Raw genomic sequence first — 13,665 nt, 5'->3', positions numbered from 1 at the left:
TTATATCAAAAACTTTTTTAAAAGTAAAAAAGAAGTGAATTTCTAGGTCTAAACACTATATGTCATTAATAATATCTTAACAGTATCATGCAGAGAGCAGGTGCTTGATAAATATTTATTTAATAACCGGCTGGAGGGCTAAATGAGATTTAAAAAGGCATATCTTGACTATAAAACCAGAGACTAAAAAATAAATTCTGTTTTTCAAAATAGTTCCAGTGACTGTCTTCGTTTATTAGGGACGATTGGTAAATGACATAGAAGAATGTCTACTATTTAGATATTAATTTAAACTGGCAAAAATTATGATTTCTAGTCCCTGAACAAATTCTTCTGCATATCTTGGAAGCTCTTAAGAAAGACGGGAAGCTTATTATTTAAGTATAGAAACTATGGCTCATTTTCCCACGTCTTCATGTAATTTACTTTAATTCTCCGTGCACAAACATAGGCCCAAGACAGGCTTCCAAGTGTGAATTACTAATTGCTCTGCTGGCAAAGCTTTTTGTTACTGACTCTACAGGAGCCAAATAGCATTCAGAACTGCTCACCCTTCTCAAATGGTTCAGTCCTGCTTTTTAAGGAACACAGTGCATAGCTTGGATTTTTATAAAAGAAGTGGAGGTGTAACTGTTGTAATTTAGAGCTGATTTTCTGCTGAAACATCTTCCCATTTTTTAAAGGTCAGAACAGGATAGCCTTACCTTCTGTAGCAACATGTTGGGTGACTGATTAAAGCCCATACCCAAATAGGATTTCAAAACAACCGTGTAAGATTTCTAAGGCTTAAGCAATGGCCCACTTCAGGTATACCAGATCCCATAAAGCAAGGACAACAAAAAGTTTGGGACACGCATCTTAGAAAATGAATAGTGTGGCTAGTTCGTGTGTGCATTTATTCAACATTTATTGAGTGTCGGCTACACTTTAAGCGTGGGGTTAGGTGCTGACTGTAAAGAGGACCTGTAGAAGTTCTTGGTTCAGTGGGAGAGGCAGGATTGGAACCTACCTAGTGGTCCTACGGGAGCAGTAGATAGAAAGGAACCAATGGAGAAAGCTTCCCACGGGGAAGAGGTTTTCACAGATAAGGAGAGATTTTCGAGAAGGAAAGGGGAAGGAATGTGGAGAGGACAGTGTGTGCACAGGTATGGCAGTATGGAGGGGCTGGCATGTTGGGGAACGGTGAGCAGTCCCTTTGTGCTGCAGCAGATGGGCGTGGGGATGAAAGGCAAGAACAGAAAAGGAGAAGCACCCTGGGTTGGATACTGAAGAGGTGTCAGTCTTACGAAATTGGCATTTAATGTTGGGGAGTAGACAATGGGAGCCATCAAGAGGGAAATGATTTAAAAAATTCTATTACTTATGTTCTAGATAGGTCGATAAAACAAAAGGATAACTGGAGGAAACAGGTTGAGGACAGGGATACTGTTAGAATTCTCTAGGTTAGAGATGGTATAGCCTTGAACTGTGGTCGTGAAATTGGAGGACAGAGATGTACTGAAGACAGAATCAAAGGTTTCATAACAAATTCAGTATAGGGGGTGGCTCTGAGGTTTCTGGCTTGGCTGTGAGGGTGGATAAAATGAGAAACCCAGGGGGCCTGCTGTCTGGAGAAGACAATAAGTAATGTTTGGGGCACGTTACATTTGAGAAGCCTGAGGGACACTGGCAATGCCTAGCAAGTGGTTGGAAATATTGGATCTGCATTTAAGGAGAGCACTGAGGGCTCAATGTTCCCAGGACTCACCAACACGGAGGGTGATAACGGAGGCAATGCTCAGGGTGGGTGTGCAGAATTGGAAGGGGGCTGACAATGGAGCATGATGACACCCACATTTAGAAGGCAGGCCAGGTAGAACCAGGAGCCACCACGAGGTGAAAAGGAGTAATCAAGAGACCAAGGGGAATGGGTGAGACCAAAGGGAGAAATCACAGGAAGAGTTTTAGGAGCACTTGAAGAAGGAGGGTGTGGTCTCAGCAGTGACAATAAGAAATGAGAAGGGGGGAGGGTAATAACTCAAGCGGCAGAGCACACGCTCAGCATGCACAAGGCCCTGGGTTCAATCCCCAGGATCTCCCCTAAAAACAAAAACAAAAACCCAAAACAAACACACAAACAAAAAAACACTAATAATAATAAATAGACCTAATGAGCCCCCCTTCAAAAAACAAAACAAAACAAAACAAATGAGAAGGAAAACAAAAGCAAAAAAATGAGAAAAACTGGCTGCTTCTAAAGAAAGAGGAAGTCATTTGGGGGACAGGAGGAGTGAAGATGGCTGAGTTTGCGCCAGGAGGCCCGTATTTTCTCTGTGAAATAGGACCGAGGGTCGTCCTCAGGAAGGGTGAGGAGGTGGGCTCAGGGCTTGGGAAGGAAAGGAAGTTTGGAAGAGCTATTTCGGGAGAGGGAAAGGGAGGCAGTCAGAGTGGGCTAGACACCACCTCCAACTTTCTCACCATCGTTTTACCCGGGGAGGGGGTGGTCCGGTGGCGAGAGCCCTGCTTACGTTCAGATCCACGGCATTTCCAGGGGGAAACTCACCCGCGTCGCCCTCGTGTTTCTGTATTTTCTCTCTTACAGTCAGGACAAGACGGGTCATCCCAGCGGCCTACACCCACCCGCATTCCTATGTCAAAAGGTATGAAAGCAGGAAAGCCAGTAGTGGCAGCCCCAGGAGCAGGAAATCTGACCAAATTCGAGCCTCGAGCTGAGACTCAGTCTATGAAAATAGAGCTGAAGAAGTCTGCAGCCGCCAGCACCGCCTCTCCCGGAGGGGGGAAGGGCTGAGGGCAGCGGCTGGGGGTATGTTGTGCAGTCGCTGCTGCTGCCGTGAGAACCGACCGGCGTCCGTTCGTGCCAGCTCTTTCCGTGTACTAATTTAAGGTTTTAATTTCTTGTTCATAAAATAATCAACTAATAGCCCCGTGTCTTTCCTATTTTGTGAATGTGTTTTGATGCTGGGGAAGAGAACTAACCGGCAATACTGCTGCGTGCGGTGTGCTTTGGGGAGGAGGCGGGGCCTGACTTCCAGACCCGGGTTTGCTTCTAGGAAGTGGCCCCATCAGTTAACCCTGTAAGACATGGGGGCTGGGTCACATCCTCTCCAAAGCCGACTCCCATATTTCCTAATTATAAATCAAATTTAATAGGCCTTGTTTCCCCAATAATTGAATTTTCAAAAACCCTTTTATGAAATAGGAAATAGTTTATGAAATAGGAAATAGTCATTTGCCTCTGTCCAATTCCAAACTTGCTTCATGTGGTGGAAAAAAAACAAAAAACAAAAAACAAAAAACAAAAAACAAAAACCACCTAGTTATCACAGGGCCTGGACCTCTAAAGTTTTGAGGGAAAAAAAAAGCCTCTGAGATAATTTCAGGAAGCAATTTGAATGTGAAATAAAATGGAAATGAAATACAGACTTCTAAAAACAGAGTTTTACTTATTTGTGTGTGTCTGTGTGTATTACAAAGATTTTGGAATTTCAGAACCATGATTGTTAGATTCATGCTCTATTCAAGGGTGCTATTAATTTAAATTGTGGAGCTGTTTGAATAGAGCTGCCAAACGGCCCTTTATAGCTCAACAGAGGTTGCAATGGATTTAAAAAAAAAAGCAGAAAGTAAATTTTGATACATTGTTGCCAAGAAATAAAATGACATCATGCATAGCTTAATGGAATTGAAACATTTTCACAGTTAAGTGTGGAGTTTATTCCCAAGTATAGAACCAGTTCATGATTGTGTGTGTGCACATGTGCGTGTGTGGTGAAGTGTATTATGATGACTTGTGTTTGTATCTTTGTCATTAATTTTAAGCATGTTTTAATAAGCATGAACAGTGTGTGGATGCAAAATACCAGGTATCTGTGAGAAGATTAACCATGTTAAAGTGGATGCGATGCTTCATAGTCAAATAACCACCAATGAGCTCAAGGCTAGCAATCCCCAGCTTAGCATCTGAGGTCTGGAGTAGGCAGCACCTTTGTCAAAATCTTTGAGCCAATGGAGTGAACTTTACAACAACACAATAGGTGCAAAGTTACAGTTTGCTATTTTCCACTTCTGAACTGTGAGGTTCCAAAATTCCTCACAATTAGTCCCTGCTCTTGATAGTTGGGAAAAGGTAATATTTTTTCAAAAAGATGCACAATTGGTTTTTAGTCCAGGAAACATCCTGCTTCGTGGTAAAGAGGCTGTCCTCTGAGCTGTTTCCACCCTGGACTTCCTGTCCCTTGCAGAACTTGGGCTTGAATTGTGTGTGATGGAGGTGGACACCTCCCAGTGTTCACGTTCACTTCATCAGAGCACGGTTGCCTACAGCTTATCAATTGTCAGCAGCTGTATTTAAAAACGCTGAGCAATCACGGTAGACGCGCCTTAATAATGAAATTTCAAGGTAGAAGGAGAGGGAGACTGAAAAAAAAAAAAAAGACTTTCTGAACGATAATTTTGAATGAGTTTAAACAAGAGATCTTGCCATTTTGAATACTGGCTTATGTTCCTTTAAAATGGAATTTTCCCCTTTTGTAAAGTGGGCATCATCTCTTTGGAAAACAGACACCCAACTGTGTTTCAAACGCCTCCCTGGCATCCAGGGTATTTAACGTTATTGTACCATGACGCCCGGTCTTTGAGTAAACGAAGGTGTCAAATGCACAAAACGCTGCATTCCTTTTGACTCTCCCTGCCCTTCTTCAGTGACTTTTACCCTAATCTACTGTCACTGCTGTTGTTTTTGATGTTTTTACCTGCTCACACTGTGCTTCCACCGGTTCTGCCTGGAAGCCCATACCATCCTCGGGGAGAGGGCTGCAGAAGGCTTAACAGTGCATGTGCAGGATGTTGCTACATCCGGATCTTGGAAAGCAGCCACCTGCAAAGCACAACTGCTAAGAAAACTTGGCAGCCCAACACATATTCACTTTTCAGAAATGATAAAGAGCAACTGCCGTGGCAGTTTTTCTTTGTAATTTTAGAACCAACTCTACATTATTGGATAGCCTTGTTTTAAACTATATATTAGAAAGGAAATCCACAGGGGACAGGAGGTGGAGGATTCAATGCACTCCAACTCCGGCTTCTATTTGTGAGTATAATGTTCTTAAGACGCAGTTTAATGTGCTTTTAAGAGAGTGAATGGGATTAAAAAGTTAGAGTCTTATCCCGTCCGGGAACATAGTATCGTGTAAATAACGGGTCTCACCAGGGCTGCTGTGTATAGATGCTGGCGGGTCCCGCCCTGGGGAAGGCAGGGGTGCCATTTCCACAGATTTCAGTGTGACGGCGCCCCCTGGGGACTTGCAGGGAGCAATCCGCACAGCTACCCTCCTGAGAATCTTTTTTGTGTGTTGGCTGTTTCTGCAGACTACCAGGGTGGCCATGTAGCACGCGTGGTAGCAGAATCGTCCCAAGACAGGGCACAGCCCAAAGGGTATTTATCATTCCTTGAAAATGACTTTCCTGCCTGGGTTACCTGCTTAAACAGAGTCATTGAGTTACTACAGGCATCTTTATTATATTTTCAGTGAGGACAGGTTAGTGGGTGGCAGTTGGGCCATGCAGGGATTTCAGTGTATTCATTAAGGATAGGGTGTTACCAGATTGCATACCTGAATGTCTTTAAGAAAGAAGTGAAGAAACGTCTTCAGTGTGCAGTGGGTGAAGAGTATAATTTCGGGGAAATGAAAACGTGTCCAAGAATGTAAGATGTACAAAGATTTGAATTTCTCATTCCTTCATAGATTTGGAATATTGGGGAAAGAGTGAGACTTTCCTGATTGGGAAAAACCCAGGGATATTAGATTAGAAGAGCATGTTTAAGTGCGAGGCATGGGCAGAGAGAGAGGAAGAGGTAACAAGATGAGCCCAGAGAGGGTTTCCCAGTAAACAGGAATGTTTTATTCCTAAACTTCCTCCACCCAAACGATACTCAGTGTTTCCCTCCTACCTCCTCCTCCAGGGTCTCATCACTGGTTACCTCCTCATCGTCGGCTCTCTCAACTTCTCCTTTTCACCTGTTACCTCCACACAGGAGATCGCTAAGCTCCAGCCTCTCCCATTTTAGCACAATTCCTCCTTGAGCTGTGCCATCCTCTGTAGCTACTGCCCTGTCTCCCTCCTGCCCAGCGAAGCCATTGACTGAACACTCTACCTTTTCTGCCTCCACGTCCACACTTCCCATTTATCTCTAATTACCTTTTATTTTTGTTCAAGTAATTCGTATGCATAGTTAAAATATCAGCCAGTGCTGAAAGACAATGAAAACAGCTGTTCCTTACCTCACCTCTACTCTTCCAAACTCACTTCTGCTCCCTGGAGAACATCCTTTCTCACTCTTAACTGTTTCTTCTGGTGTTTATCTCCATATTTTTAAATAATGTACTTGTACTCTGACTTTTCATTTATACATTTTAGATATCTTTTTTCTTCCCGTTATTATTTTGACGTTTGAGGATTTAGTCCTCTTACACGTCCCCTCTCTTCCCTTTTCCCCCATCCTCACAATATGATTACGTCACCTATTCTTCAGTAAATCAGCAGTCAGCATTTGCATGTTTATATGTTCATGTTTACAATGTAAATTTAAATATTGTTCCCTGCTGAGCCAAGCAGTGTACTATGATTATGTTTTCTTCCTCTTACCCCTTTTCTCCCTTTGAAAGGATAATTGCTTTAATTTTTCATCTGCTTGATTTTCTATATGTTTATCTATATTTTTTTCCCAAATGCTCCAACAGATCAACCAAACATCTACCAGTAATTTTTCTGGACACTGAAGCACATCAGTTTCATAGTTTGCCCTGAGGGCCCTGCTAGTTCAGTCGTCTGCTTCCTTACTTAGTCTGGAAAGCTTGTCCTCTCTGCCTGCTGTGCAGCTGCTGTCCTGCTGTGCTTTTGCCTGATGTTGAATCCTCTGTTTCCTGGATTTCTAATCTACTTCTTTTGCTTATCTATCTATCTATCTTTTGAAATACATCTTCCAGTAGTTTCTACAGAGAAGAATCCTCCAGTAACCTCCCTGGGGCAAGCTACCTGCATTCTGGAAATAGATCAGGGAGGTGAGGTGGAGAATCTCACAGTTTAGTGTGTAAATTTTTCATTCCCTTGCGTTCAGTCCATTCTTGTACCTAAAGCCAGAATTTCTTATGTGAGGTTTTTTTTTTCCCCCAGAAATAAACCCCTGATCTCTGGAAGGGTAAAAGTAGAGTGAGGTTATTCTCTTCTTCCTCTGTGACTAAGACATCTAATCTCCTTTGGGTTTCCTTTGATTTCTCTGACTGTCCCGCCTCAGTCTCTCTTGCTGGCCCCTTGTTTCATGCATACATAAGGGTTGTTCCCCTGGTCTCTGTCAAAAGCCATTTGCCTACCCTACATGCTCATTGTGATTATTATTATTTTAAAAAAAAACTCTTTTGGGGGGAGGTAATTAGGTTTACTTAATTTTTGTTAGAGGAGGTACTGGGGATTGAACCCAGGACCTTGTGTATGCTGAGCATGCGCTCTACCACTTAAGCTATACCCTCCCCACCCCATTGTGATTATTTTATTCATTCCCATGGCTTCAGTTATCACCCATACACTGATGACTACCAAACCTCTCTCCTACCATGTGCTCAAGTTTGTGCTGTACCTCTCCAACTCAACTTGTCTGAAAGCCATTCTCAACCCTCCCTCCATCACTCTTCCAAGTCTTCTCCTCCTCCTGTTATTCTCCACCTCAGCAGGGCTGTCCTGAGCTACCCAGTCACTCAAGAGGAACCTGGGAGCCATCTTTAGCCCCTCCTCCCGTTGCCCATCCAGTAGGCTCATTCAGCAAGTCTCTCATATTCACACCCCTAACACCTGTAGCAGCTGTGCCCACATCTCCATTTCCCCCATCACTGCCTGAGTTGACTTTGTAATTATGTCTCATCTGGATTATTCTGATGCTCTCCCAAGTGATCGCATAATCTCTAGCCTCCAAACTTCCTGATTCATTTTTCATTTTGTTTTCCAAAGTGCAACCTGGTCTTCTGACTCCTCTACCTGAAAATCTTTCAAGGTTCTTCTTTATCTACAAAATGCAAGGCCAGCTCCTTGGTGTGGTGCTCGAGGCTCTGTGGCCTGGCTCCCTAACCTCCCCATTCTTCTGGGCACCTCCCTTTCCCTCATCTGGACCCCCCCTCCTCCCCGCCCTCCTCAGCCCCGGGGCCCACAGAACGACTCACAGCAGCCAGGCCACCTTTCCCTGACTTGCTCAACTTGTTCCTTGTCCCTGGAATGCCCTTCTCCTTTTCCTTTGGGCGGTTGTGTCCTTCTCTGTTCAAAAGCTCTTTTAAAAACATTGCCTCCACGGGAGAGACCAACCATGATTTCAGACTCGAACCTGGGGTTTAAAGCCTGTCATTTTATTTTTACATTTTTATAGTAAGGGCTCTAAAAAACGTGGCACTTACTGTACAGAAAGAAAACCGTCAATTGGAGGATGGCTGGGAGTTGGGGAAGAAAGAGGTGCTCTTGCTTCCTCCTTTAGTCTGCATTGCAAACCTGTGAGAGTGATGTAGAGGGTCCTGACAGATCATGTGTAGGAACACGGAGGGAGAGATAGGGTAGAATTCAGGGAAATCCAGGCACTGCCATTCTGGATGGGGTAAGTTACTTCCGTTTCTCCCCAAAGGCACCCTGGCAGGTAATGGATGCAAAACAACCAGGAGTCCTGGGTTAGGGAATTCGTGCTCTTGAAGCTATCAAAAATGTGTGGAGAACTCAGGGGGCCTGAGATCTTTCTGTGAAGGAACACCTTTGAATGAATTGCAAATGGGTCTTTGCTCCTCCTCTCTGACTCCCCCTAGAGGAGCATGAACGACACTTCAGGAAAGAAAACATTTCAGGTGATTTGTGATGGAGCCTCTAAAATAGATCAGACAGGCTCTCATTTTAAAGGACCAACAACACCACCCATAAGCAGGATGAAGGAGGATAGATATGAAGGGAAACATCCAGAGAAGGTGAATTGCTGAATGATGGACTAGAGACCCAAGGTAGGGCGAGGCCAGGAGACAGAGGAAGGCACGTACCCTTTGACTAGTCACCTTGCCTTGGCTTCTGGCCTGGCAGAATCTTTCATGATTCTGGCGTTCCTCATTTTAGTCATAGTAGGATAAGCTTCATTCTTGTTTACTAGGCAACTTAAAAGATTATGCCATAATGCTTTCACTAAGAACCAATGATTAATTGCTTACCTGGTAAAAGTAGTTTTGGCCTCTCTACTCATGCTAATATTTATGTCCATGTGATGGACAGAATTGCAAGGTCAAGGGCAGTTCAGAGATGATCCAGACTGTAGAGGTTAAGAAGATAATTATCTTTATCATTAAACAGGAAAACCAAAACCAAAACAAAACAAGAAAAACCCCAAGGCGTAGTGATGTCTAACTATCTTGTTAATGATGAAGCCAGTTCTTCAGTTTCTCCCAGTACATGATTCATGATTTCATATGATGAAATGACTTCAAGTGAGCAAAATGTATATTTAGACATAAGCTAAAATAGCCACTCATTGGGCCAAAGTAATATTGTCAAAGGATTTGAGATATTAAGATAACTACACAGAAAGTACATGTGTCCAAGTTTTCATAACAGTACTTTGATGAGTATCATTGTCCTTATCTACAAAGCACAATGTCCTTCTCAATTTTCACACATAATGTTGTTTTCCTTGTTATTCTGTGACCAGTCATCAACCTAAGTTGAACTCAGCATCCTGCGTTAGCATCTGTGTCCAAAGAGTAGAACCTGACCATGCTTGGTTCAAGTATTTACCTATGTTTCCACCATTTAGTTTTTTTTTTTAATTTACAATTAATGTTATATGTGGGAGAACTAGTTTCAATTTGCTTGAAATTGGGGATCAGTAATCTGACAGAGAGATAAGGATTAACTTGCCTGAAAAAAGAAGTTACCAATCGTAACTGTGATGACTGGTAACTCCTGCAACCTGGGGAGGTGAGGGTAGAATTTGGACCGATGATGGACTGGGAAATGTTTTGGAAGGAAGCAAATTATTAGGTGGTTGAGAAACCTCGAGAGACTTTATATCATCTGATCCAAAAGTGTCCTGCAACAAACGACGGAACTGATTAGCGGAAGTATTTTTTAATTAGCTGAGCTGAATCCAAAAGAAGGAGTACAAGTCCAAGTCAACAGAGGAAGTTTATTGGACTTCCTATTTAAAACAGATGTTTTATCGGAACTCTGATTAATGTCCGAATGTGATAATAACATAACTGAATGCCGAAGCAGTTTATTAAAATGAACCTTAATAGTAAACAACATCTAGGCACTCCTATTTCTAAAAGGTGTAGAGAATATAGGACATTTTTCTGGAGGATAAATCACCCTGCAGTGGGCAAGTTCAAAGCTGGGGTTTGGTAGCTGGTGGAGGAAGAACAGCTCTGTCTTAAGCTGGTGCCTTGCTCTCCAGGCAGAGCTCCCGGCAGGTGAAGCCACAGATCAGGGGAAGCGGGCCATACGCCAGCCAAACTGATGCAGAATCCAACAGGAAATGTTTTCTGTAACTTGTGCAGTTTCCTGTGGGTGAAGCAGCCCTCCTTTGCTGATGCAAAGTCCTGCTATAAATTGAACTTCTGCTCTGTTTTGTCTTTAGTGTGTGAACTTGGATGCAATCTATGAAAGTGATGTGATCTCCTTGACTAAAGTCGGTTTTTAAAATTCAGAGGTCAAGTGTTCCCTTGAGAGCTTGGCAGAGCATAAATGTAACTTTGCAGGGAGTACATCTATCTTGCCCCACAGCCAAGGCGCTGTCCCAGGAGGAGTCAGAGTGCCGATGTGTTGCCAGGTTGCCCCACTCGGCACGCCAGAGACATTCTCCCCGGACTTCTCCCCACATCCTGTCTTGTGTATACAACTTTGGATCTCAAGTCAGCTGGGTGGCCATTGGTTTGGGGATACCACCCAAGGAGGAGAAATAATTCATCCTTGTAAGATCAGAAGTCAAGTGTAATTAGGAATTGTTCATTTGTTAAACTTCCTTTCCATGGGAGTTAGCTAACAGTTACTGCAATAAAAGAATGAGTTTATAAGCCACATCATTTCACCGTAATATCATAGAACAAATCATGTATTTAATGTGTTACCTGAAGTTTCTTAAGAAAAAAAAAAACTCAAGATAATTCTTCACAGAAACATATGGAAGAAAATGTCTATAAGTGTTTTGATAAACTGTTAATATAAAAATACGTATAAAAATCTAATGTCCTCATGTCCTCATGTGGATTCAGATTTAGAGTTTTTTCTTTTTCCATTTAGAAAAATGGAAATTTTTATTAAATGTCTACACATTAGAAGGCTCCAAATTTAAGTGCTTTGTTATTTTGAGTTTGCTGGTACAGGTAGTAATTAACTGTGGCCTTTGGTCTCAATCTGCCTATTATATATTCTACAGATTACCAATGTCACAAAAGTGGTATCTGTAAGAAGAGAAAAATTATTATAGAATTGTACCTGATTTTACTTAGGTCACTTTAGAGTCCCCAAATGACCTATATTTGGGTCTTATTCTGAGATGAAATGAAGACAGAGTTGAAGATGGAATAAGATTTGCTCACTGACTTTTTAATTTCAATAAAATGTATGATATTTTTATTGTATTAAATCATAAAAATAAATAGGAATCAACTTAGAAATTCTGTCTTAAAACACACACACAAATAACTGTATTAATCCTCAAAGGTTTTTTGGTTTTTTTTGCTGGCAACTATGTTCTCCTTATGCATCAGATAGTTTCGCTGTGTCATAAGTAACCTCAAAATTTAATGGCTTAGAACAGAATTTTTTATTTCTCATAATTTTGTGTATTGGCTGGGTGATTCCTATCTAAATCAGTTTACAGATTTGGGGAAAACATAGAAAATAAGCAAACATAGATATAATTAGTATACTTAATTAGTTTCAAATAATAGAGATACTATTATTTAGATCTTATCACCCTATCTCTAGAAACAAGATGAAATATGTCTCCATGTATATAAAATAAAGTAAGTTGGGCTTAATTTTATTTCTTTAAATAAATTTCATGTATGTAAATATTAAATATCATCTTTTATTATTTAAGTCGAATTAAATAAAATAAACTCTATTGTTTAGCATTGTCAAGTATTTTTGAGATAGTCTTTTAAATAACATAAGCTGATTAATAGCATTGATATATATACATCATGCATGGATTACCTGTTTGCTAATTTAAAAATAATAATAAAATGTAATGGTCCAATCAAGACACTGTTTCTATGTATGGACCCTTCTGCCATATGTATTTTCACCAAATACTAGTTCTGAAAAGCTGTTATCAATATGGAGACTATAAAATGCTAGTATTAGGAGAAGGCAAATTTAGGAACTTAGGGGTTTGCACACTCAAGGTGAGAGAAAAAAATTATTGTAGTCAAACAAAATGTTAGCCCCGCCAGGGACTTGGGAGATAATCTCTATACCCTAATTTTGTAGTGAGGAAACAAAGGTACATGCGTTCTGGACTATATGTACAATAAATACAATTCTAGATTTCACTTCTTTAAACGTATGTTTTCTGTGCTCTCTTAAGGGAGGAAAATGGGGGAGATACTTTAATTCTGTTAGGGAGGTTGGAAACCTATGCCTTTTCACTCTTGAAACCTACTAGAGAAATTTTAAAAAAGAAAAAGTGCTGAGTGAGAAATAGCACTTTAATCCTAGACTCTGATTTTTAACTACATAATATTTTAATTAGTGCTTTTAGTTTTTGCCCGAAGATTTTCATATATTTTTAGGCATGGAAAAAATCTGAAGCTAGAATAAATTCCCAATGAAAAAAATGAAATAATGGTTTTTATGGGTTTCTGGTACAGTGAAAATCATATGTATGCTTTAAAAGCTTTACAAAACCTTCATAGCTAGTTATTATTAAGTATATAAAACACTTACGCATTTCATTTTACTTTGCTTTCCTGTCTGTTTTATCCCAAATTCAGTGTGGGAAGGTAGAGGGAAAGAGCGGAAATAACTCCACCTAGTGGTCAGTGTGAAGTGAAGTGAATGAAACCAATTTAATAAAACTTTCTTTTTGACAGAGGACCATCCATCCACTGGACATAATTAGTACGAACCTATAGATCTATGACATAATGTGCTTTAATTAATGTTTTTGTAGATATTAATTATCCAAGTGAAAATAAAATGTAAATAGTGCGTATTTGAAACTAAAGGGAAAATAATAAGTGGAAATTTCCTCACACTATTGATAAACCCTGGTATTAGTTGACAGGGAGGTAACACCTTTTTAAGGTGGTGAAACCATTGGAGGCTTGGGTTTTTCTTTCCTCTGCTCTTTATAATCTCAGCAAAGGCAGGACTCTGTTTCATTTTGCTCACCAATGTAATATCACGCCCAGCACACTGATGGGCATGTTGCAGGGCCTCAGTGACAGAACGAAGAGAAAATGATGGTACGTGTTCATGAAGGCATGAAGGTTAAGATAAAAGTGAAATCAGTCAGATAACTATAATGATTACACAGCCACTGTGGCTGGTACTGTTCTATTTACTATCTCGATTTTCTTTTTTTTAAAGGAGGTACTGGGGATTGAACCCAGGACCTTGTGCATGCTAAGCACATGCTCTACCACT

General features: G+C 41.0%; 1 protein-coding gene across 1 annotated transcript in view; it reads left to right on the top strand.

Moving 5' to 3' along the window:
• The window catches only part of FILIP1 (filamin A interacting protein 1), a 175,595-nt gene that overhangs the window by 157,571 nt on the left and 4,359 nt on the right, over positions 1-13,665 (top strand). The window contains 1 exon segment of the mRNA XM_032484481.1: positions 2,582-2,639. Coding sequence (XP_032340372.1) covers positions 2,582-2,639 — 58 coding nt within the window.

This window comes from Camelus ferus, chromosome 8, assembly GCF_009834535.1.
Source record: "Camelus ferus isolate YT-003-E chromosome 8, BCGSAC_Cfer_1.0, whole genome shotgun sequence".
Lineage (NCBI taxonomy): Eukaryota > Metazoa > Chordata > Mammalia > Artiodactyla > Camelidae > Camelus > Camelus ferus.
This window is presented reverse-complemented; position numbering and strand designations above follow the sequence as displayed.